Source organism: Eucyclogobius newberryi, unplaced genomic scaffold (assembly GCF_026437365.1).
Source record: "Eucyclogobius newberryi isolate DKJ021-1_F unplaced genomic scaffold, fEucNew1.0.hap1 SCAF_4, whole genome shotgun sequence".
NCBI classification, from domain to species: domain Eukaryota; kingdom Metazoa; phylum Chordata; class Actinopteri; order Gobiiformes; family Gobiidae; genus Eucyclogobius; species Eucyclogobius newberryi.
In genome coordinates, this window is record NW_027316056.1 from 33,256,494 (window position 1) to 33,280,479 (window position 23,986).

Sequence of the window (23,986 nt, forward strand, 5' to 3'; positions counted from 1 at the left end):
TGCACACACTCAGTTTTAGATGCTGGGCCACTGGACGCAGCACATGCTCAGTTTTAGATGCTTGGCCACTGGAGGCTGCACACACTCAGTTTTAGATGCTTGGCCACTGGAGGCTGCACACGCTCAGTTTTAGATGCTTGGCCACTGGAGGCAGCACACACTCAGTTTTAGATGTTTGGCCACCGGAGGCTGCACACACTCAAGTTTTAGATGTTTGGCCACTGGAGGCAGCACACACTCAGTTTTAGATGCTTGGCCACTGGAGCAGCACACGCTCAGTTTAAATAGGACGAGGGACAGCAGACAATGCCATTAAAACACCATGTACACACAGTTTATTGCCAATAAAAAGTTTATTTAGTTCTAACATACAGTAAACATGTTCAAATGTTATTATTTTTTATGAGTTTTTTTATATTTACATATTTGTTTTTGGGTTTTAAGCCAACGGAGGTTAGGGCTAGGTTCAAGAGGCTGCATTGTCATTTTTAACCAATATCGGTGCAGGCTGCATACTGTTCCGTTTAAATAAAAAGAATACTGGTGGATGCTAGTATATTTTAATTTTGTGGTGTTGATAATTTGTAGATTAATCCAACTTTAAATAATGAAAAATAACAATAATTTAGGCTTTAAGTACATAAACCCATATTCATATCCTGAATTGAAGCCATTTTAACATTGTAACTTTCTTTTTCCTTTTTTTACAGTTTACCAAAGTAGTCTAGATATTTGGGGGAGTCATAACTCACCCATCTTTTGTCAAAAGTGGGAGTAACTGTAAATTCCGTAGTGCCTCTTTAACACACTTACCACAATTCTGCAATAAAACATACATTTATAAGTTGTATTTTTAGCCGTGGGAGACTTCAAAAACAACATCTTTGTTATTTCGACATTTGTAACTCGCCACCAGCTGCTTCCCAGCGTTTGAACAGATTTTTAGAAAACAACACCCTGTTTTATGTCAGCTGTTACTGGCTCGCCGCATCACTTCAACTCAGGGAAGAACTCTCTTAATTTAAGTGAAGCCAGTGCACAGTTTATGATTTATTTTAAATGTGACTTGTGGTTTGTGGGGCTCAAGAATAGCCAAATGTATGCAACTGGAAGTATTGTGCAGTCATTTGAAGATGATCTACCTAAGAAATGTTGGAGAAATGCTGGAAAACTCTTTAAAAACTGGTGGTGACGTGCTGTAGACGAGGGATGTCACTGTATCACATGTTAGAGTTCTGATTATTTTTAGATAAAACATCATGATTTAACGATAATTTACGATTATTGAGACTGTGATCAAACAAAAGTAAAATCTTAAATTTTCCTTCATTCCTGTGGTCTGACATGTTACTGTTCCTCAAGTTTGTGACCGGCTTTATGAAATTAACGACAAAATAAAGTTAGATTTGACAAAAACAACCAGAAAAAAAAAAATTAACATTTAGCTCTATTTTTTGGACGATAGATTGTACTAAATAGACTTAATTTTGCTTTGAAAACTGTTATTTTTTGGTTGTTTTACGATTATATTGTGACTGAAATAATCCCAATTGTCGACTAACCTAATCATCTCAACATCCCTAATGTAGACGTTCTATCTCATTCACGTTAATATGCAAGATACTAAATAAAAACGGGCATTTGTAGGCTCCAACGAAGAGCAATTACGAGCCAATTCCAACTCCATTTTCTAAAGTTAACAAATTCATGTCCGATTTGTAAGCGCTTGATGAAACAAAACAAAAATGACATTCTCAGGGTTGTAACTGTTGTGGAAGTTTATTACGTGTCAAAAAATGTTAACAGTATAAATAATCCTTGTTTTAAGAGGTGGAAAATAAAGAGCATTTCTCAATACCAAGACCCTCTAAAATATTTACGCATTGTTACACCTGCACGTCACACATTTCCCTGCACAAAAACCATACTTCTCTTTTGACACTGTAATCCGGACCCCGCGCGGCCCTCCATAATCACCTCCTTTTCCCCGCGTGCCCGCAGGCGACGTCTTCGTGATCGAGCCGCTGGACTACGAGCTGTCGCACGAGTACTACATCACCGTGGAGGCCACAGATGGCGGCTCGCCCCCCCTCAGCGACATGGCGACCGTCAACATCAACCTGACGGACGCCAACGACAACGCGCCCGTGTTCAGCCAGAGCACGTACGCCGCCGTGGTGAGCGAGGACGCCGAGCTGGGCAAGACGGTGCTGACGGTAAGAGCCAGATAACAATCTTCAGCTTTATTGAGCGTCTGCGTGATGTCACGCAGGCACTATATGTTCTTGTATTTCACGTATTTTTTATTATTATATTTTCCATGATTTTCCATTTAGCCAGTTTCAACTCCTTAACGCTTCAACCGATTTCAACATGTTATACCTCATTATGATCGCTTTCACAGTAGTACGTGTGCTGTTTCTTTTGACATTTGAACAACTTGTACTTTTTGAAGACTTTTCAAAAGTATTAGTACTTTTTTCCCCATTTGGACATTATGAGTGTCAGCGGAATTCTTTAGGCTTTATTCTTTAGAATTTTGGGACGGAGCCAGGAGAGCTAGCTTAGAACTTGAAGACCAAAACCAACATCTGAAACAGGTGTGAACCAGGACTTTTCATCCATACTACTTAGGGAGAAAAATGGGACCAAAATTAGACTAAACCAAGAACCGAACGAGGGTTTAACTGAAATAAAAGCCCAGATCTGAACCAGGACTACACAACATCCAAACCATGTCTTAAAAGTTCTAAACAAGGATAAAAAAACAACACAAATAAAGTCAAAATGTAATAAAACCTGCAGTAAAATGGATACCAACACACTGGACCACACTAATTCTCAATAATTCAGAGATATATGTGTGTACGCCGCTGCTGCTGCCGCTGCTGCTGCTGCTGCTGCCGCTGCTTACTGAGGGGAAAAACAACCCATTATTCTTTGTACATGAAGGACAATTTCTCATTTGTCTGGCGTATACTAAGTTACCTCCAGCAGAATATGTTTGTTCACACCGTCTCGCCATTACTCACGCGTACGGAAGTTTTTCTGGTGCCTATATTTTGAAGACTTTCTGCTACGACAGAGCCACGCGTCTGCCTGTTTGTCATTGTCGCCGCATTAGATTTTAATACCTGCCATTGTCGTCTCACTGTCGGCTGATTTCCCCCGGGGACGGCTTCAGGACGAGGCGGTGGGAGGGTTGAAGACGGAGGGAGGTTTGAAGGCGGTGGGAGGTTTGAAGACAGTAGGAGGTTTGAAGACTGTGGGAGGGTTGAAGACTGTGGGAGGTTTTGAAGACGGAGGGAGGTTTGAAGGCGGTGGGAGGTTTGAAGACTGTGGGAGGTTTGAAGACGATGGGAGGTTTGAAGACGATGGGAGGTTTGAAGACGGAGGGAGGTTTGAAGACGGAGGGAGGTTTGAAGACTGTGGGAGGTTTGAAGACTGTGGGAGGTTCGAAGACTGTGGGAGGTTCGAAGACTGTGGGAGGTTTGAAGACGGAGGGAGGTTTGAAGACTGTGGGAAGTTTGAAGACAGCGGGAGGTTTGAAGACTGTGGGAGGTTCGAAGACTGTGGGAGGGTTGAAGACGGAGGGAGGTTTGAAGACTGTGGGAGGGTTGAAGACTGTGGGAGGGTTGAAGGCGGTGGGAGGTTTGAAGACTGTGGGAGGTTTGAAGACTGTGGGAGGTTTGAAGACTGTGGGAGGTTCGAAGACTGTGGGAGGTTTGAAGGCGGTGGGAGGGTTGAAGACGGAGGGAGGTTTGAAGACTGGGAAGTTTGAAGACAGTGGGAGGTTTGAAGACGGAGGGAGGTTTGAAGACTGTGGGAGGGTTGAAGACTGTGGGAGGTTTGAAGGCGGTGGGAGGTTTGAAGACAGTGGGAGGTTTGAAGACGATGGGAGGTTTGAAGACGGAGGGAGGTTTGAAGACGGAGGGAGGTTTGAAGACGATGGGAGGTTTGAAGACGGAGGGAGGTTTGAAGACGGAGGGAGGTTTGAAGACTGTGGGAGGTTTGAAGACTGTGGGAGGTTCGAAGACTGTGGGAGGTTCGAAGACTGTGGGAGGTTTGAAGACGGAGGGAGGTTTGAAGACTGTGGGAGGTTTGAAGACTGTGGGAAGTTTGAAGACAGCGGGAGGTTTGAAGACTGTGGGAGGTTCGAAGACTGTGGGAGGGTTGAAGACGGAGGGAGGTTTGAAGACTGTGGGAGGGTTGAAGACTGTGGGAGGGTTGAAGGCGGTGGGAGGTTTGAAGACTGTGGGAGGTTTGAAGACTGTGGGAGGTTTGAAGACTGTGGGAGGTTCGAAGACTGTGGGAGGTTTGAAGGCGGTGGGAGGGTTGAAGACGGAGGGAGGTTTGAAGACTGTGGGAAGTTTGAAGACAGTGGGAGGTTTGAAGACGGAGGGAGGTTTGAAGACTGTGGGAGGGTTGAAGACTGTGGGAGGTTTGAAGGCGGTGGGAGGTTTGAAGACAGTGGGAGGTTTGAAGACTGTGGGAGGTTTGAAGACTGTGGGAGGTTTGAAGACTGTGGGAAGTTTGAAGACAGTGGGAGGTTTGAAGACGGTGGGAGGTTTGAAGACGGAGGGAGGTTTGAAGACTGTGGGAGGGTTGAAGACTGTGGGAGAGTTGAAGACTGTGGGAGGTTTGAAGGCGGTGGGAGGTTTGAAGACTGTGGGAGGGTTTAAGACTGTGGGAGGTTTGAAGGCGGTGGGAGGTTTGAAGACTGTGGGAGGGTTGAAGACTGTGGGAGGTTTGAAGACTGTGGGAGGTTTGAAGACGGTGGGAGGTTTGAAGACGGTGGGAGGTTTAAAGACGGTGGGAGGTTTAAAGACGGTGGGAGGTTTGAAGGCGGTGGGAGGTTTGAAGACTGTGGGAGGGTTGAAGACTGTGGGAGGTTTGAAGACTGTGGGAAGTTTGAAGACAGTGGGAGGTTTGAAGACGGAGGGAGGTTTGAAGACTGTGGGAGGGTTGAAGACTGTGGGAGGTTTGAAGGCGGTGGGAGGTTTGAAGACTGTGGGAGGTTTGAAGACTGTGGGAGGTTTGAAGACTGTGGGAGGGTTGAAGACTGTGGGAGGTTTGAAGGCGGTGGGAGGTTTGAAGACGGTGGGAGGTTTGAAGACAGTGGGAGGTTTGAAGACTGTGGGAGGTTTGAAGACTGTGGGAGGTTTGAAGACTGTGGCAGGTTTGAAGGCGGTGGGAGGTTCGAAGACAGTGGGAGGTTTGAAGACTGTGGGAGGTTCAAAGACGGTGGGAGGTTTGAAGACGGTGGGAGGTTTAAAGACGGTGGGAGGTTTAAAGACGGTGGGAGGTTTGAAGGCGGTGGGAGGTTTGAAGACTGTGGGAGGTTTGAAGACGGTGGCAGGTTCGAAGACAGTGGGAGGTTTGAAGACAGTGGGAGGTTTGAAGACTGTGGGAGGTTCGAAGACGGTGGGAGGTTTGAAGACGGTGGGAGGTTTAAAGACGGTGGGAGGTTTGAAGGCGGTGGGAGGTTTGAAGACTGTGGGAGGGTTGAAGACTGTGGGAGGTTTGAAGACTGTGGGAGGTTTGAAGACTGTGGGAGGTTTGAAGGCGGTGGGAGGTTTGAAGACTGTGGGAGGGTTGAAGACTGTGGGAGGGTTGAAGACTGTGGGAGGTTTGAAGACTGTGGGAGGTTTGAAGACTGTGGGAGGTTTGAAGACTGTGGGAGGTTTGAAGGCGGTGGGAGGTTTGAAGACTGTGGGAGGGTTGAAGACTGTGGGAGGGTTGAAGACTGTGGGAGGTTTGAAGACTGTGGGAGGTTTGAAGGCGGTGGGAGGTTTGAAGACTGTGGGAGGGTTGAAGACTGTGGGAGGGTTGAAGACTGTGGGAGGGTTGAAGACTGTGGGAGGTTTGAAGACTGTGGGAGGTTTGAAGGCGGTGGGAGGTTTGAAGACTGTGGGAGGGTTGAAGACTGTGGGAGGGTTGAAGACTGTGGGAGGGTTGAAGACTGTGGGAGGGTTGAAGACTGTGGGAGGTTTGAAGACGGCAGATGGTGTAAAATGAATACTTTTTGTGTGTGTCAAAAAAGTGGCATTAAATATGTTTTTATTAAGTATTGAAGCTTATGAATAAAGACTTTTAATATGTATGTTTGTGGAGAGATAAATACAAGACAGAAATATAAAAAACAAAAAAAGGATACACAGTTTTAAGAGAATTGGTGGGGTTATTATTATTTTTTAATTTTACCGCAAATGTCAACGAATAAATAAATAAATTCACTGTAAAAACGTGAAAAACAGAACTAATTCATTTGCAGCGGTTCACTTAACTCATGTAACGCATTCTTTTAATTATTCACTTAACTTTCACGCTGACGCTAACACACATTAGCATGCTAACAGCGCACTTTCTGCTCCACATGAATGAAACGCTCTATAATTAGATGCAGACAGCGCACAGCGGTTTCAAGAGCTGCTTTTGAAATGACTTTTCTATTCAGTTTTAATCTCAAGTCTTTCCATTTTTATTGATTTACTTGTTTATTTGTGAACGCCTCTGCCATTGTCTGCTGTGACCATAGAACAGACGGGTGCATTTTGAGTGGCAGGTGCAGCAAAAGGGTCAGATAAACTACTCTGTCCAGCTCTGCGCTCATCATAACGGCCTCGGAGCAGTTGTTTCTGTGGCGACACTGTCCATGTTTATTCAGCCTCTCTCTGCTTTGAGGTCTTTCCTCTGGTGTGTGCAGGGCCCTCCTCTGGTGTGTGAGGGCCCTCGAGCAGAAGGAGCCTGCGCTGTGACTCTTGTGTGTTTGAGGAGCCCTTTGCTGCTACGCTGTTCTTTCATTCTGTCCTTTAATCGTGAGCCGCATACGCAAAACGTGCCGTGTTGTCATGACTTTATCCTGAACCTGTCCAAAGCCACCACGTTAAGTACTATTAACTGGCCCTTTCAAAATAAATCATTGCCCGTACTGTGGCTAAGAGTCTTATTATGAAAAGGCCAGAGATAAGTAGCCTACACTGACAGGAGAAGAAGCCGTGAACCTGATAATAAAACTCATCAGATAATAGTCAGTTCACTCCACCAAACCCCTTTTTATCAGGCTGTTCTATGCCAGACTCTTCTTCTTCTTCTTCTTCTTCTTCTTCTTCTTCTTCTTCCTTCTTCTTCCTTCTTCTTCTTCTTCTTCTTCTTCTTCTTCTTCTTCTTCTTCTTCTTCTTCTTCTTCTTCTTCTTCTTCTTCTTCTTCTTCTTTCGTCTTCTTCTTCTCCTCCTCCTCCTTCTTCTTCTTCTTCTTCTTCTTCTTCTTCTTCTTCATTCGTCTTCTTCTTCTTTCATCTTCTTCTTCTCCTCCTCCTCCTTCTTCTTCTTCTTCTTCTTCATTCATCTTCTTCTTCTTTCATCTTCTTCTTCTCCTCCTTCTTCTTCTTCTTCTTCTTCTTCTTCTTCTTCTTCTTCTTTGGTGTTTTATGGCGGTTGGTGTCCAAGTGTTACATTACCGCCACCTACTGTAGTTGTACATCTTAGACTTTAGACTCTACTCTTTAGACTTTATTCCTCAGGCTCTAGCGTTTGTGTGATAACTGGACGGGATTGTGACTGAATGAGCTTCTCTAAAAAAAAAAAACTGAACGTGTTATTGTGTCACTGCGTCCACGGTGAGACACTCGGGGGCATGAACCTCTCAAAATGGCCCCCGAAGCCAAAACGTTTGCTCACCCCTGCCATTGATTTGTTTTTGATATAATTGGACAGCATTGCTACTTTGTATCTCATTGTATCTCTGTTTGCCCTTTATTGAAAAGCACGAGCGTTATTTTGTCGATATCGGGCTATTTCATGCTAAAACACCTTGTACTTAACGATACTCATTCCCCTGCGTCTTTCCCCCCAAAAGGTCGTGGCCCAGGATGCGGACGGCTCCTCTTACAACCACGTGCACTACTCCATCGTCGACGGCAACCCGGGCAGCCCGTTCACCATCGATCCGAGCCGCGGAGAGCTCCGGGTGGCTCGCCAGCTGGACCGAGAGCGGGTACGGAAAACGCTCCGCACAGCGCTGACTCCGCACAGCGCTGACTCCGCACACACATGCGTTTAATCCCCCGGAGTAGCTAATTGCGGAAATCCAATCGCAGTCGTGTCGCGGCTAATGGGGGACGCTCGATTTGCTGTTGTTTTATTGCTTGCGAAGGCAGACCGGGTTCTTAATGGTAATTGGCTTGGTCCATGTCCGGAATCTGATGAACCTAGGAGACCCGCGACACCAGGGGGCGATATAAGAGTGTTGTTAATGAACAGTTTCAAAAGGAATACGCATCTAAAACAAAAATAGAGTGACCGATGGCGGATTTTTGGGACGATATGTAGCACCTGATTTGATCATTTCTCCTAAATTACATGATTGGTAATTGCAACAAACGTATCGGAAACCCAATAAGAACCCATAAAAGAACTGTGTGTAGTCACGTTTTGTGCAGCGTTCTCTTTGCACGTCATTGTTTCGTTTGTCAAGTGTTCAGCCGAACTCACGTTTTGTTGGCCCATGTCGTAGATTCAAAGTCTCTCTTCAAAGTCTCTCTTCAAAATCTAAAAATGTATGTTATTGGATTGGTTTTAGTTCAAGATTGGCGAGAGAAAACCGGCCTCGAGATGAAATAATACCGCCAATTGTCGAGCTATTGTGAATTCTAAACTAAAACACAACATTTTGCACGACTGACTTTTAGAGATTCCGCGCGTTTACTTAATCTACGCAGCCACTCAACTTTAGCGACCATTGTTTCGTTTTTTTAAGCAGATTTTTTCGGTTGTGTTTTCTACTCGCTTTGATTTTAAACTCCGGACCGTTCCCCCCCCCCCGCTCTCAGATCTCCGGATACAGCCTGACCGTCCTGGCCGCGGACAACGGGCTCCCGCCGCTCTCCAGCACCGCCGTCGTCAACATCGACATTTTGGACATCAACGACAACGCGCCCCTCTTCTCCCAGGCCAACTACAGCCTCATCGTTCAGGTACGGGCCCCTCTTACGTAAACCCTGATGACGTTACGGGACCGGGGGAGAATAACGGGACGGGCGGTGAAAGGGGGGCGGAGCAGAAACAGGGGATTAACACGGAGATATAATAGAGGAGCGCGCGAGAGGAGAATGTCAAGAAGGAACGCGAGTGGGGGAGAGAGGGAGGTGAGGGAATTGTAAATTGAAAGACAGAGGCTGCATGTTAAGTACGGCAATGCAGATAGAGATGGAAAGATGGACAGATGCGAAGGCTGAACAGAGAATAAAGGTGTAATAACTGGTCATTTAACGTGCACATCGTGTATTGGTCGTTTTCGGGTACAGAATGGGCATTTGGGGAGTGGAGCGAGTATAAAAAGACACGTATTATGCATTAGTTGTATGGTTATGGGTCTTTAAAACATGCTCCTGAGTACCTTTTGCTGTCAAGAGCGTCTAAAAAAATTAAAAAAAATACCATTACATAAAACGAATGAGCAATACATTTCAAAATATCAAAGGTGTGCTGTGATAAGAGGGTTATAGTTGCCTGTGCGTCAATAATAAAATAACAAATTGCAATGAAAATGAGTTTTACACTTGTGTATATAATTGTAAATGTATCTTTTTAAAACCATACTTTGTTTTCTAAAGGTTAGTCGTTCCTCCATTAGGATCTGGTAGCGCGTCGTCTACTATTAGCAAGGAGAAATAATCCAAAGCCAACCATTAGCGTCCTGCGCCGGCATGCTAATGCAAGCTTGCGGTTGTAATTAACGCAATTTGAAAGAAATGCGACAATTTATGGACTTAAAAAAAGCACAGGCAGGAGACAACTTTTGACGTCACAAATCTGGGAAATTTGTGTTTTTGTGAGGCCCAGAGGTAGAGGACCTCTTAAACAAACTTATTGAAACAAGCGTGAATTAAGTACATTTTTGCACAATATGTGTCCTTTAAAGTAAATGAAGAAAGAAAAATGTTTTAAAAATTAAAACTGAGGTACGTGATTTTCAAGGAAGTAGGTATTTAAGTCTGTTCAAACACAGAGAAAATAAAGTCTTTACCCTTATCATAGCCAAAAACTTTATTTGAGAAGATCTTCGTAATTGTATCTATTTTTAATCTAATTCTAAGTGCAACAAGATCATATTGAAGCCACTAACAAGAAGCAACCCTTGCAAAAATATGCAGTGAGGAGCGTTGAGTATTTATTTGCCAACATCTCCGTTAGTTCCAGTGACTGCCGACCGTCCCCCGACTTCATTTAGAATCACTCTCCACAAATGTCCGAAGCGTTTGACACAGACTGATCCTCGTCTCTCTTTGAATCCCGTCAGCACGAGCAGCAAACACGTTATTGTTTTCTGTCGATGTCTCTCCTTCAGGAAAACCGCCCGCTCGACACCAGCGTGCTGCAGCTCACCGCCGGCGACCGCGACGCCGGCTACAACGGGCCGCCGTTCAGCTTCGCCATCGTGGACGGGAACGACGGCGACGCCTTCCAGATCAATCCGAGCGGCGCCCTGGTGACGGCGGGAGAGCTGAGCAGGAGAAGCAAAGAGCACTACCTCCTCCAAGCTCAGGTGAGTCAGAGCCAGAGAAAGAGCCAGAGAGTTTTTTATTGATCAAAGCGTCGAGCCACAGCAACTGGGACCATTTGTCACTGCCCGGACCGGCGCCTTCAAGCCCACTCACTCTGTCCCTCTGCCTCTTGTGCTGCATCCTGTGGCCAATAAAGGTCTACCAGGACCTTTTTCTGTGCATCAATATTTCAATGGACCAGAAGGTAGAGGGATAAGGCTTTAGGCGAGGCAGGTTTATTTGTAGAGCACAAGTCGTGCATAAGGCAATTCAAAGTGCTTCAAACAACAGGAAATAATGCATTAAAATCACAAAGACATGACAGAAATCACAAAACAGTTTACTTTACATTTTCAATAAGACTCGGAACATTAATATTTGGTTGGTATAACAAAGTATTTGAATTTTATAGTAAAAAGTACTACTTTTTGTTGTTTAGGCCAGTTTAGCAGGAAGCCTGAGGGCCAAAAAAAATGGTCTGAAGGCCACATTTGGCCCCCGGGCCATAGTTTGGACACCCCTGCTTTAAACAGTCAACACAATATTATTGATTGATTGAATATAAAATTGAATTTCTTGAGCTTTTGAAAACATGTTTCAACTAAAAACAAGTCTAGATTCTGTTGTTTGTTGGTACGTTTTAGAGTGAAACAAGCCTAGTTAAAAACTCACTAAAACACAGAGTATGTTGAACAGCCTGGTTATACATGTTACATTATACATCAGTCTGTTTCCTGAATGTGTCTTTGAAGATGAAAAAGAGGCTTGGAGCAGGTTTTACCTCTGACTTTCACGGTGCTTTTAGGTTGACTAGATGACCGCTTTAATGTTTGACTCTTTAAAGTCTGTGAACACAAGAGCAACTCTAAGCCGTGGTCACAGTGCCACAGTGCCCTCCTCTGGTCACACGTGGAACAATCTGGAACGTATTACTCCCGGCTCAGATTTGACTCATTCATAAAGCTCAAATTACTTATAAATGCAATACAAATGTACACATGACATTCAACTATTTTGAAAAATCGTGCCTATTTTTGTTTTTTACTTTTGTGGCGTTAATAATGTTACTGAATGTTAGAGATTGTTCCATAGCTGTTACCTAGCAACCATAAAGTTAACAAAGGCTCAAACTCGCCTAATGTGCGCGATAGTTATGATTAGACTGATAAAAATAAAGATAACACTTGGATGTTTTTACTCATTTTGGAAGTCATTTTCTATTTTACAACTGCCACTTCCTGTATTTTTGCACTTTTGTTTTCACCTTTTATCCCCCCAACAACCTGCCATTTCAACCAAACCAAGTCATAATTAGGAAAACACGAAAACCCATCAAATAACAAAGAGCAAACATGAACTATTTCCACTTCAACGCTAAAAAAGCAACGACAAACCAATCACATTTTCCTTCCTCCAGGTGTCGGACAGCGGTCAACCCCAGCTGTCCTCCACCGCTTACATCAGCATCCGCGTCATCGAGGAGAGCGTCTACCCCCCCGCCATCCTGCCCCTGGACATCTTCATCTCCACGGCGGCGGACGAGTACCCCGGCGGCGTTCTCGGCAAGATCCACGCCACCGACCAAGACATTTACGACACCCTCACCTACAGCCTGGCCCCCTCCTCCTCCTCCTCGTCCTCCACTGCCGACGAAAGCGGCGCCACGTTCTCCGTCGCGGCCTCGGACGGCAAAGTCATCGCCCTGAAGCCGCTGGACGTCGGCCACTACCCGCTGAACGTGACGGTCACCGACGGGCGGTTCACGACGGCGGCCGAGGTGAACGTGCACGTCCGCCAGGCGCAGCAGCAGGCCCTGGACAACTCCATCGCCGTGCGCTTTGCCAACATCGCGCCGGAGGAGTTCATCGGCGACTACTGGAGGAACTTCCAGAGGGCGCTGAGGAACATCGCCGGGGTGAGGAGGAGCGAGGTGCAGCTGGTCAGTCTGCAGCCGCTGGAGCAGGGGGATCTGGACGTGCTGCTGGCGCTGGAGAGGTCCGGGAGCCCGTACCAGTCGCAGGAGGTATGTACCGGGGGAAGGATTTGGTACACGTAACATTTGGGTAACGTAAATTCTCGCTTAACTCAGGTTTTAGGTTTAAAGTTAGTCAGAACTACACATATGACGGGCTTTAAGCGTCCTGCTGAAACCCAAACAGGGAGTGCTGTCGATTCACCTCTTTGTATTTTTTTTGCATTGTTGGTTATGCTAGCAAATATTGTTGGTTTTAACAATATTTCTGGTACTGGTAATTTGGTCAAGAGCTTGGGAACAGGTTTACTAACTGTGTTTTAGCAGAACTGTGTTGGGAAAAATTATGCAGTTGGTGACCTTTTTAGACATAGTGCATCCCTGTATTCTAGTGCTGAAAGGATATATATATTAAAATACTTTATTACTAAATTATAATAATCAAATATATAATTAAAATAATCAAATATATAATTAAAATACATATTTATTTTATTTATTTTATTTATTTTATTTATTTTATTTATTTTATTTATTACATGTGAATTAAATACATCCATAGGCAGGTTTACAAACATTCCTGACAAATTGCAAAAAAAATATATAATTTTGTTTTCTGATCATTTATTGAATCTATATGTTAGCCCACTTCATTAGCTAACAAAGTAACACTATTGAAAAGCTTTACATGGATTGCATTTTTTAAGAAAGTGAAATACATATTTGTTAAAGTCATAAATGTGTGACAGAGAGCGCTGTCCTGTTCTAAAGCATCTCCTCCCGATGCCGTGCTCCGTCCAGGTGGTGTTCCGTAAGCTGAACTCGTCGGCGGCGGTGATCGAGGAGATGACCGGCGTGCGTATCGTGCGCGTGGTGCAGAAGCTGTGCGCCGGACTGGACTGCCCCCTGCGCTTCTGCGACGAGGCCGTCTCCCTGGAAAAGAGCGCCATGAACACCTACAGCACGGCGCGCCTCAGCTTCGTCACGCCCAGACACGTGCGCACGGCCACCTGCCAGTGCCAAGGTAGAAACGGGACCGCCGCCGTCACGTTTAGACAACATGCAAAAGAGGCAGTTACTTACAAACGACAAAATACATCAGATCTTACTACCGTATGTTCCGGAGTATAAGTCGCACCAGCCACAAAATGCACGATAGGGAAGAAGAAAACATATATAAGTCGCACTGGAGTATGAAATGCAGTTGCAAGTGTGAAAATAACAAATAATATCACATATAAGTCGCTCTGGAGTATAGTATACAAGTATAAATATAAGTATAAGTCGCACCCCAGCCAAAACTATGAAAAAAGGTGCGACGTATAGTCCGGAAAATACGGTATTTTATCTTGTCACAACTGACCTCACTGGACAACTCAAACAAAAACACCAAAAACAAGTCATATACTGCGCAATTTACAAAGAGACACAGGGGTATTGCCCGTTTGTTTTTAAATATAGTGCAGTGTAATGTTACCGTATATTACCGTATTTTCTGCACTATAAGGCGCATTAATCAAAACGTGTACCACACAAAATCGCTTTGAGGTCAGTAAGCACAACCAGAACTAATCCAAATATAAAGCGCACTGGATTATAAGGCGCACTGTCGTTTTTTGAGATAATTAAAGGATTTTAAGTGCGCCCTATAGTGCAGAAAGTACGGTAGTATTAGTAATAGTAAGGATTTGTTTCTGAATAAAACAGAATTATTGAATTTTTGATGGTTGTCGTTTTAACTGGAATAATTTAAGCATTATTCTACATTTTTTCAACCCACTAGAAGAATATATTTGGCTTTTCCAGTACCACCACATCTAAAGTGATACAAATAGAGCTAAACTAAACCCACAATGGACTCAACCACGACTTACCAACCCAAAGACAGAAGATTTTTAAACCAACTAACTTTTAATTCCTCATAATGTAAGTCTAATGGACATTGTACTTTTTTGTTTCTAGGTGGAAAGTGTCCCATGTTGAACAGCCTGTGCGACAACAGCCCGTGTCCAGAGGGAATGGAGTGTGTGGCCGACCCCAGAGAAAACCGCTACAGCTGCGCGTGTCCCGAGGGCAAGAAGGGAAAGTGCTCCGGTAAGAAAACCCGCTCCGACGTCTTGTTCTTCCTCCCTCAAACGTCACGCACACGACACCAGTTTGTATGTCTCCCTCTGGTTCAGACGGCCACTCGCTCACGTTCAGCGGCAGCGGCTACGTCAAGTACCACCTGATGGAGAACGACAACAAGGAGCAGATGAAGCTGTCGCTGAGGCTGAGGACCTTCTCCAACCACGCCACCGTCATGTATGCCAAAGGGACGGACTACAGCATACTGGAGGTGGGGATCTGCCACTGCACGTGAAAGTGCTCCTCGAACCGCAAACGCCGTTGTGCGAATGGTTATGTGGACCGTTTACAAAAAAGACCTGTTGTAAATAAACAAGACAGTGGCGTTGTCGAATCGAAATGTCAAAAAAGAATACACGTACAGAGAATATTTCAGAATAAAGTGTATATATCGATGAAAATAAGGAATTGAGGGTTTATTGTTTGTTTTTTGGGGGGGGGGTTCATTTTTAATGTTATTTTTTCATTTTCTACACGTGGTAGAAAATGAAAAAATACACAATTTCTTATTTTCATTGGTAAATACACTTTATTCTGAAATATTCTCTGTCTAGAAGTGTTCACTTGCCATGTTTCAATTTGGATAAAAATGTGTGTAAAGTCTCAATGTACAATAGAAATAATCCTTTCACTAGTAGACTGCTGCTATATATAAAAACATACTAAAAATAATGATAATAATGATATAAAGCTAAGTTTCATATGGGAAAAGGCTCTAGACGGACCCATTGCATCGCTCCGCTCTTTATTTCCAGTCCATATTATTTTTTAACTCCATAAACTGCCCCGTCCTCCCTCGAGACCGTCCCGCTCCGAGCTCAAAACATTAGCATTTTTTAACAACCGTTCACATGACGACTACGGCATGAGAACGCGGGGATGAAACGGTGGGATAAAAAAGGAGAAGAAGAAAAAAAGTCACACACTAGAAGTATTTTTACCGTGGGAGGGAGTTTTCCACACATTCTTTGTCCCGTGCAGCGTCTGCGCTCCAGACTGGCCGGCTAAAAGGAGGTTATTGTTCTTTTTCCCAGCGGCCACGGAAAGTTTTCTCGTCTGCGGCCTCTTTAACGCGGCGTTTACTGGCGAGGCGAGCGCGCGCGTCCGTCATGTGATGAAACGAGTCGCTGATTTCTCTGTGGAAATTCTCGTCGCAAATAAACGCCAGGTTTTCTGATATTTCCAAAGAGATACGTGTTCTTAAAGGAGAAGAAAGCGTAAAACTGTGGAGTCGATCTAAAACGACTCAGTAACGGAAAACGGACACATCGACTTCCCGTTCAAAATGGCGGAACCGATAAGCCCCGCCTCTTCATTCGTCATTTATGTTGTGTGTTTTGAAGTTTGAAACGTAAGCGGTTGCGTGACATTTTAGAACTCTCCGCGCATCACTCTGGCTCTTCATTTTTCAAGCATAGTTATGTACGGAGGTGAGGGGATGTGGGCGGGGACAGGGGGTAGGTGAAAACTGTTTTTTCCAGCTGCAGGACAATGCAGAATACAACGTGGAGCGAAGTAACGATGAGGAAACGAGGGCAAACGCTCATTAAAGTTGATTTTGCATATTATGTCCCTTGATGTTATGGGCCTGTCTCCATGGCGATGATGTTTCTTTTGCACAGTATGATTTTAAACTTGTCTACCTCCACGGCAACAAGCAGACAATGCCACCAGGTCAAGTTACAGGTCAGATCTGCGAAGAGGCAAGATTGCAGATACAAACACCTCTAATTGATTAAATGCCGGACAAGGTTAATAATGTCATACTGTGGAACATAACAGGCAAACAGGCCCCGCCCCCACTTTTTTTCTCTCTTTTTTTCTTCCTTTTTTTCCTTCTTTTTTTTTTTTGTCCTTTTTTTATTTATTTTGTTATTTTTTTGCTATTTAAAACACCTCTAATGGATGAAATTCCGTACAAGTTTAATGCCATACTGTGGAACATAACAGGCAAACAGGCCCCGCCCCCACTAGAAAAGCACAAACGTTCCCAGCGCATATGTATAAGTTATAATCAGTTTATGGAACACAATACAATGATGTCATACCTAATTGAATCTGCAGCCGGTCCAAATGGTGCAGTTCAAAGGAAATGAACGTGTATTACAAAGATAAGATTCAGATTTATTTTTGCCATTACAGCAAATGGATCCGCACGGTGCGATCTGATTGGCTGTGAGTTATGATCGCGCCTGACGTGGATTTATAGCCCAACTAAAATTATCTCTGTCGCGGCGTGTTAATAACCGCGCGGTTGTTCATCACGTGAAGAGACGACACAAATAGCTTCTTAATGCTGGATTTTTCAATTGTTTATGAAACTTCCTCTTAAAAATACGCTCCAGCGTTTCCAAGATTGTGTACATGAATAACGTTTACAGATTCTGTGTGTGAAACAAGCCACCGAGTCACTGAAATAAACTCGATACATCAACTTTAGCCCTTTCAAAAACAACACAACAACAGGCTAATAGGGCCACGAAATTACTTTGCTGATAATAAGACTATTTTGTAAAGAAATACTGGCCCGACTACAAAGCATCAAAGCAGTTTCTCTTCAGTTTTAAGACTTTTGCAGCGTTTTCCAGAGCTATTAACATGAAACAAAAGCAGACAAAAAGCTACTCTTCTTTGTGATGTTAAGTACCGTTCAGCAAAAACACAGCCCATGTCCATGAGCTCCAAAATGTATTTTTGATCTGTTTTTTAGATGTTAAACTGTCATTTTCAGGATCAGAAAAGTTTTATTGCCATTGTCAATGAACACAATGATAAAACAACCTATATTAGTCAAAAAGACAAACAATTTAAATCTACTGTAAGATAAAAAAAAATAAAATAGGCTTGCTATGTACCGTATTTTCCGGAGTATAAGTCGCACCAGCCAAAAAATGCATATTAGAGAAGAAAAAAACATATAAGTCGCACTTAAGTATAAGTAAATAAGTATAAATATATAAGTATAAGTTACACCCCGGCCAAAACCATGAAAAAAGCTGCAACTTATAGTCCGGAAAAAATATGCAGTTGAATTTACATATGTAGTGATTAAATGATGGTTAAAGTGACAAAACAATAGCACTTTCTTTGTGTCTCGCAGTAGATCTGATAAAGCTCGAGCGCGTTTTAAAACTGATCAGGAAAAGTCCAATTATCCGCACTTTCCAAACACCGTGCAGTAAATAACCCGCCGTTGTGCCCCTCGACCGTCTGTAAGTCTCACCCTCGTCCCCTCGACCGTCTGTAAGTCTCGCCCTCGTCCCCTCGATCGTCTGTAAGTCTCGCCCTCGTCCCCTCAACCGTCTCTAAGTCTCGCCCTCGTTTCCTCGACCGTTTGTAAGTGTCGCCCTTGTCCCCTCGACCGTCTGTAAGTGTCGCCCTCGTCCCCTCGACCGTCTGTAAGTGTCGCCCTCGTCCCCTCGACTGTCTCTAAGTCTCGCCCTCGTCCCCTCGACCGTCTGTAAGTGTCGTCCTCGTCCCCTCAACCGTCTCTAAGTCTCGCCCTCGTTTCCTCGACCGTTTGTAAGTGTCGCCCTTGTCCCCTCGACCGTCTGTAAGTCTCGCCCCCGTCCCCTCGACCGTCTGTAAGTGTCACCCTCGTCCCCTCGACCGTCTGTAAGTCTCGCCCTCGTCCCCTCGACCGTCTGTAAGTCTCGCCCTCGTCCCCTCGACCGTCTCTAAGTCTCGCCCTCGTCCCCTCGACCGTCTGTAAGTCTCGCCCTCGTCCCCTCGACCGTCTGTAAGTCTCGCCCTCGTCCCCTCGACCGTCTGTAAGTCTCGCCCTCGTCCCCTCGACCGTCTGTAAGTCTCGCCCTCGTCCCCTCGACGTCTTTAAGTCTCGCCCTCGTCCCCTCAACGTCTTTAAGTCTCGCCCTCGTCCCCTCGACCGTCTGTAAGTGTCGCCCTCATCCCCTCGACCGTTTGTAAGTGTCGCCCTTGTCCCCTCGACCGTCTCTAAGTCTCGCCCTCCTCCCCTCAGATCGTGAACGGGCGCCTGCAGTACAAGTTCGACTGCGGCAGCGGCCCGGGCCTGGTGTCCGTGCACAGCGCCCAGGTGAACGACGGCGAGTGGCACACGCTCTCCCTGGAGGTGGACGGCAACTACGCCAAGCTGGTGCTGGACCGGGTGCACGCCGCCTCGGGCACCGCCCCCGGCACGCTGCGCACCCTCAACCTGGACAACAGCATCTACTTCGGCGGCCACGTGCGCCAACACGCGGCGGCGAGGCACGGCCGCAGCCTGCCGCTCGCCAACGGCTTCCGCGGCTGCATGGAGGCCCTCAGCCTGAACGGCCAGGAGCTGCCGCTGAACACCAAGGCACGCCGGGCCCACGCCGTCCTGGAGGACATCGTGGACGTGGCGCCGGGCTGCGCTCTGGCCCCCGCCGAGAGCTGCTTCAGCAACCCCTGCACCAACGGGGGCACCTGCGCGTCACTGCCCAACGGAGGTACGTCACCCTTCTGCCAGCGTCACCTTTTTAAAAAGACCAACGTACGAATGCGTTTGGCTCTGATGGAACGGCGAGTAAAGCGTTTCTGTTCTAAACTAAAATCACGATCAGCATTTCGCTAACTCGCTTGTAAATAAAGTTATTTTAATAGAAGAACATTACGAACACAAGACTTCATTTCTTAGAACAAATACTTTATTAAGGGTGATTCAGGCTCGGTGATGACTTCATTACTCATAATATCCCTTTAACAAAGTCATTGAATCCTTCTAAATTAAATACTTTAAAGGGGCACCGCGCAGTTGTGATAATAATTGACAGTAAAGACGTAGCAATAATTGGGTTTTATTTCGATATTGCAGTGCTATAAAGAGTTTTGGTGCATTGTTTTGTTAAAATAGCACTGGTAACTCAAGACTTTGCACCAAAAAAGTGACCAAAGACTCAATTTGAATGACTATTTTGAAAGGCTGCGCAAAATAATTCAAATAAAGGGACTATTTGAGCTGCGGTGCGTTTAACTTTGGGTGTTGTGCGTTTATAGACTTCAGAACCAGCTTCATTCTCTCCACTTCACCTGTTTTTTACGGTGAAATGCCACATGCTGCAGGTTTGTTTGAAGTCGCTCTCACTAATAAGTGTCGCACTTCTGTTCCTCATTAAAGACCGGCCCCCCCGCCAGGCCCCGCCCCCCCTCTAGGGCCTCTGCAGAGCATGTGCAGGAAGTGCTGAAGACTATTACCACTGAAAACACTCGTAAACAAACTGTTGAGGAGAAAGTGCAGACATGTCTACTCAAACTCTGAGTATGATCTGGATTTGAGCCGTTTTGACTTTAGATTTAATGCTTAGATGACATAAATAGATATGTTTGAATGAAGTTTTGATTTAGATTCCATTGAGCGTATCATACATTATACAATAGACCAAACATTGATATAAAATACATCTATTAAGGCTCTAATAAAACCGTGCTAAGGGATTTGTGGGTTGATGAGATGCAAAGTGCCCCCTACTGGTCGGACGATAATTATATATAACATTTTGTGAAAAAATTATTCACATTTTAGTATTGCTCATTTTTTAGGTTTATAATTTCACTTCCTGTTTGCAATTGATGACATCACACTAGGAAATTACTCTCTGGGCAAAAACTTGTCTAGTTATTTTCTATCTTTAATTTGTTGAAATGTTTTTTAGAGGGTCAAAAAAGTTTGTTTCTTTTGTGTAAATGATGCGTAAACTTTGGATGGCGTCCCTTGTGAGTACTACGTTGTTTTTTTAACTTTTCTTCACCTCGATTGGTGTAAAGCTGGTGTAAGTCATTTATATTTACAGCCGGTATAAATACACAAAATAAAAGGCCATCAATAGATTTTAAGTTGTCAAAACGTCAACGTCAAATTAAGATAAACAGATTAAATTCAAGTTAATTTGTCATCTTTTTTCCCACGCCTTCATTAACACACACTGCCTCTGAATTATGTCACTAAACGTCTACATATTCACGTCTTGTGTTGTGTACTACAGGTTACTTCTGCAAGTGCCCCGCCTCCTTCATGGGCGCTCACTGTGAGATCGGGATCAGCCCGTGTGCGTCCAACCCGTGCCTGTACGGGGGCACCTGCGTCCCCCGCGCCGGCGACTTCTACTGCCAGTGCAGGGGGCAGTACTCCGGCCAAAGGTACGGCTCCGACTCCCGTTTGAAGGTTCTCCACGTCAGGCAGCCACCTGTTGTTACATTCTAAATATATATGGTCAAAGAAGCTCAAATAAACGTGCGTAGTGTGTTCACGACGGTGTTCTTCTGTTGCCGTAGGTGCCAGATGGGCCCGTACTGCAGAGACAACCCGTGTAAGAACAGTGGGAAGTGCATCGACAGTCTGGACGGTCCAGTTTGTGAATGTGAAGCCGGCTTCCAGGGAGAGAGGTATGTCCTCCGTGTGTACAGCGCTGTAAAGCAAATACAGAAACATGATGGTGTCTGGAGCCTTTTATAGCACTTTCAACTGTGGTCAACTTTAGAGCCCAGAACTAGACCAAAGTTGAATCAACCAACAGGAGTTTGATCATAAAAGAACTGGAACAATCTTTGGTAATAAAAGACGAGCAGGTTAACCAATATTCACAGAAAATAAGCAAATGAATGACTGGGAAACGAACCCTCCTTTTGAGCAAGAAAAGACCCAGTGGGACAGAGAGAAAGCTGTAGTGAACTGTACTGAAGTCAATCCTTCAAAATAAGATAAGATATGCCTTTATTTGTCCACACAATGGGGAAATTTCGTTGTTGCAACGCAAGTAGATACAGAAGAAAAGAACAGATAACACTCTTAATTGAAAAAAAACTTATGTTAAAATGAATAATAAAAAGATAAAAAAAAAAAAAATAAGCTAACAAGAAAAAATAATACTAATCATAGTGGTAAAGTAAACACTCTTATTTACAGCAGTTATATGCACATGAATATGACATGCCTCCACGCCTTTAACAATACTTGTAACATAAATAATAGGTTGTTATAATATAAAAAATCTTAGGAGGAAGCCTGAGGGCCAACAAGGATTGGTCTGAGGGCCTCATTTGGCCCCCGAGCCGTAGTTTGGACACGCCTGCTGTAGGAGAACCGCAGTGAAGGACCGGCTGTAGACGTGACCCGGCCCTTAACCTCCGCAGAGATGACTAGAATCTTCCGTGTCTTCTTTCGTTGCAGGTGCTTGACCGACGTGGACGAGTGCGTGAAGAGCCCGTGCTCCAGCGGCGGGCAGTGCCACAACACCTACGGCTCGTACGAGTGCAACTGCTCGGCCGGCTTCAGCGGCGCGGCGTGCGAGCTCCGCGCCGAGGTCCGCAACGACTTCATCTCCACCTCCTGGAACATCGGCCTGGAGGAGGTGGTGGGCATCGTGGTCTTCGTCTCCAGCATCTTCATCCTGGTGCTCCTCTTCGTGCTCGTCCGGAAGAGAGCGTGCCGCGCCAAGGCCAAGGACGAGGACGACAAGCCGGCGGGGGGCTCCGGCATCCCGCACTCCTTCCTCCACCGGCCGTATTTCGATTCCAAGCTGAACAAGAACATCTACTCGGACGTCCCGCCGCAGGTGCCGGTGCGGCCCATCTCCTACACGCCCAGCATCCCCAGCGACTCGCGGAACAACCTGGACCGCAACTCCTTCGAGGGCTCGGCCATTCCGGAGCACCCGGAGTTCAGCACCTTCAACCCGGACGCGGTGCACGGCCACCGCAAGACCGTGGCCGTGTGCAGCGTGGCGCCCAACCTGCCCCCGCCCCCTCCGTCCAACTCGGTGTCCGACAGCGACTCCATACAGAAGCCCAACTGGGACTATGACTACGACGGTGCGTGCTTTTCCTCTCGTTGCAAGTATCCCAATTCCAACAGAAACACTTCAAACTCGACTGCGATACTCGGCGACAAACGCAATTCTCGATACATATTTGTACATCGCGACGATAGTTCAAAAAATGTGCTTTTTAGGTCGAGGTTTTAGGCGATTGACGGATATTTTCAACACAAAGTTACAGTACCTTCTTTCCTGAACATTGTGGTACTTATTCTAGTTCTGTTTTTAGTGTATACTTGCTCGTATAAGTATCTCGTTTCAACACTAGTATCAGTTAGTATCTGATTTGCGACACTTTTGAAGATCCAAGCTGTGTTCAGGACAAACGCATGGCTCTCTTCAGCGTTTGTTTTTTCTTTGTTCATTCCCACGACTGACAGCAGAGGGCGCCTCTATCGGAAACAGAGGTGTGTTTTGTAAAGTGTGTTCTCCAACTGTTAGTGGAGGTTTGAAAATGTGAAGTACGAAGCCCAATGTGACTTAAATCATGTGTCGTATCCACTTTAAAATGCAGGAATAGATGAAAAACACTAGAGAAAGTCAATCGAGCCCAGAGATGACTTAAAGTGACGTATGACACGTTTTTATAATTGTCTAATTTGGACTTTATTTAGTGTATTTATACCTGTTGTACATATAAATTATAGTTTTATACCAACCGAGCAGGTATTTGAGGAGAAAACGTCAAAAACTCTGTAGAAAATAACAGGAAGTGACATCACAACTGGGACAGGAAGTTTATGTATTAGAAAAACAAAATAAACACACTTTTTTGACACTTTAAACAACAACTCAACAAAATAAAAGTGCGCTCATATATATTCATTTGTCAATTCAAAAGCAAAAATAATTGATCATTTTGGCCCTGTGTTTGCCGAGTCATTTCCTAGTGTGATGTCATCAATTACAAACAGGAAGTACAATTATAAACCTAAAAAATTTGCTATTGTGGGATATATATATTTTCAAATAATTTATAGGACAATTTTAAATATATTGATCTTAAATCCATTTTTAGTTCATCAAGTCGTCCGACCTGCGACTCGCCCATGTAATCGTTACCGCAACTTTTTTTGCAGTGCGTTAAAACCACATTTCTGGACCAAAAAAACAAAAAACTGATATACGTTTTTGTTGTTATTTTTACTTAATTTTTTTTGTCTAAACGCTGCATTCCTTCCTCCAGCCAAAGTGGTGGACCTGGACCCGTGCCTCGCCAAGAAGCCGGCGGAAGAGAGCGCGTGCCACCCGTACAGCACCCGCGGGAGCATGTCCGAAGTGCAGTCCCTCAGCTCCTTCCAGTCCGAGTCCTGCGACGACAACGGTACGGCCTCCGCCCCGCCCCCTGCCCCGCCCCCTGCCCCGCCCCCCTACACACACGCCACTCACAATCGACTAACGAACGACACGCGATCAGACGCACTCGCAGACTTCTCTCGCTCCTTGCCGAATGCTAACGCCGAATGCTAACGCTGTCTTTCTTTGCACGCTCAGAGTGGACTAAACGGTTGCTATGTGGTTGCTATGGGTCA

The 23,986-nt window shown here is 45.1% G+C and overlaps 1 protein-coding gene across 2 annotated transcripts in view; it reads left to right on the forward strand.

Annotated features, from left to right (window-relative positions):
- The window catches only part of fat1a (FAT atypical cadherin 1a), a 115,970-nt gene that overhangs the window by 83,583 nt on the left and 8,401 nt on the right, over positions 1-23,986 (forward strand). For both annotated transcript variants that reach the window (XR_011930104.1, XM_072462567.1), the window contains 13 exons: positions 2,002-2,216; positions 7,859-7,996; positions 8,832-8,975; positions 10,349-10,546; positions 11,962-12,567; positions 13,318-13,540; positions 14,479-14,610; positions 14,697-14,854; positions 18,623-19,091; positions 20,625-20,778; positions 20,914-21,024; positions 21,809-22,449; positions 23,641-23,778. Coding sequence is in view for 1 of the 2 variants with exons in the window: in XM_072462567.1 (XP_072318668.1) it covers positions 2,002-2,216; positions 7,859-7,996; positions 8,832-8,975; positions 10,349-10,546; positions 11,962-12,567; positions 13,318-13,540; positions 14,479-14,610; positions 14,697-14,854; positions 18,623-19,091; positions 20,625-20,778; positions 20,914-21,024; positions 21,809-22,449; positions 23,641-23,778 (3,327 nt within the window). In the remaining variant the exon portion in view is untranslated. The remainder of the gene's footprint in view (positions 1-2,001; positions 2,217-7,858; positions 7,997-8,831; positions 8,976-10,348; positions 10,547-11,961; positions 12,568-13,317; positions 13,541-14,478; positions 14,611-14,696; positions 14,855-18,622; positions 19,092-20,624; positions 20,779-20,913; positions 21,025-21,808; positions 22,450-23,640; positions 23,779-23,986) is intronic.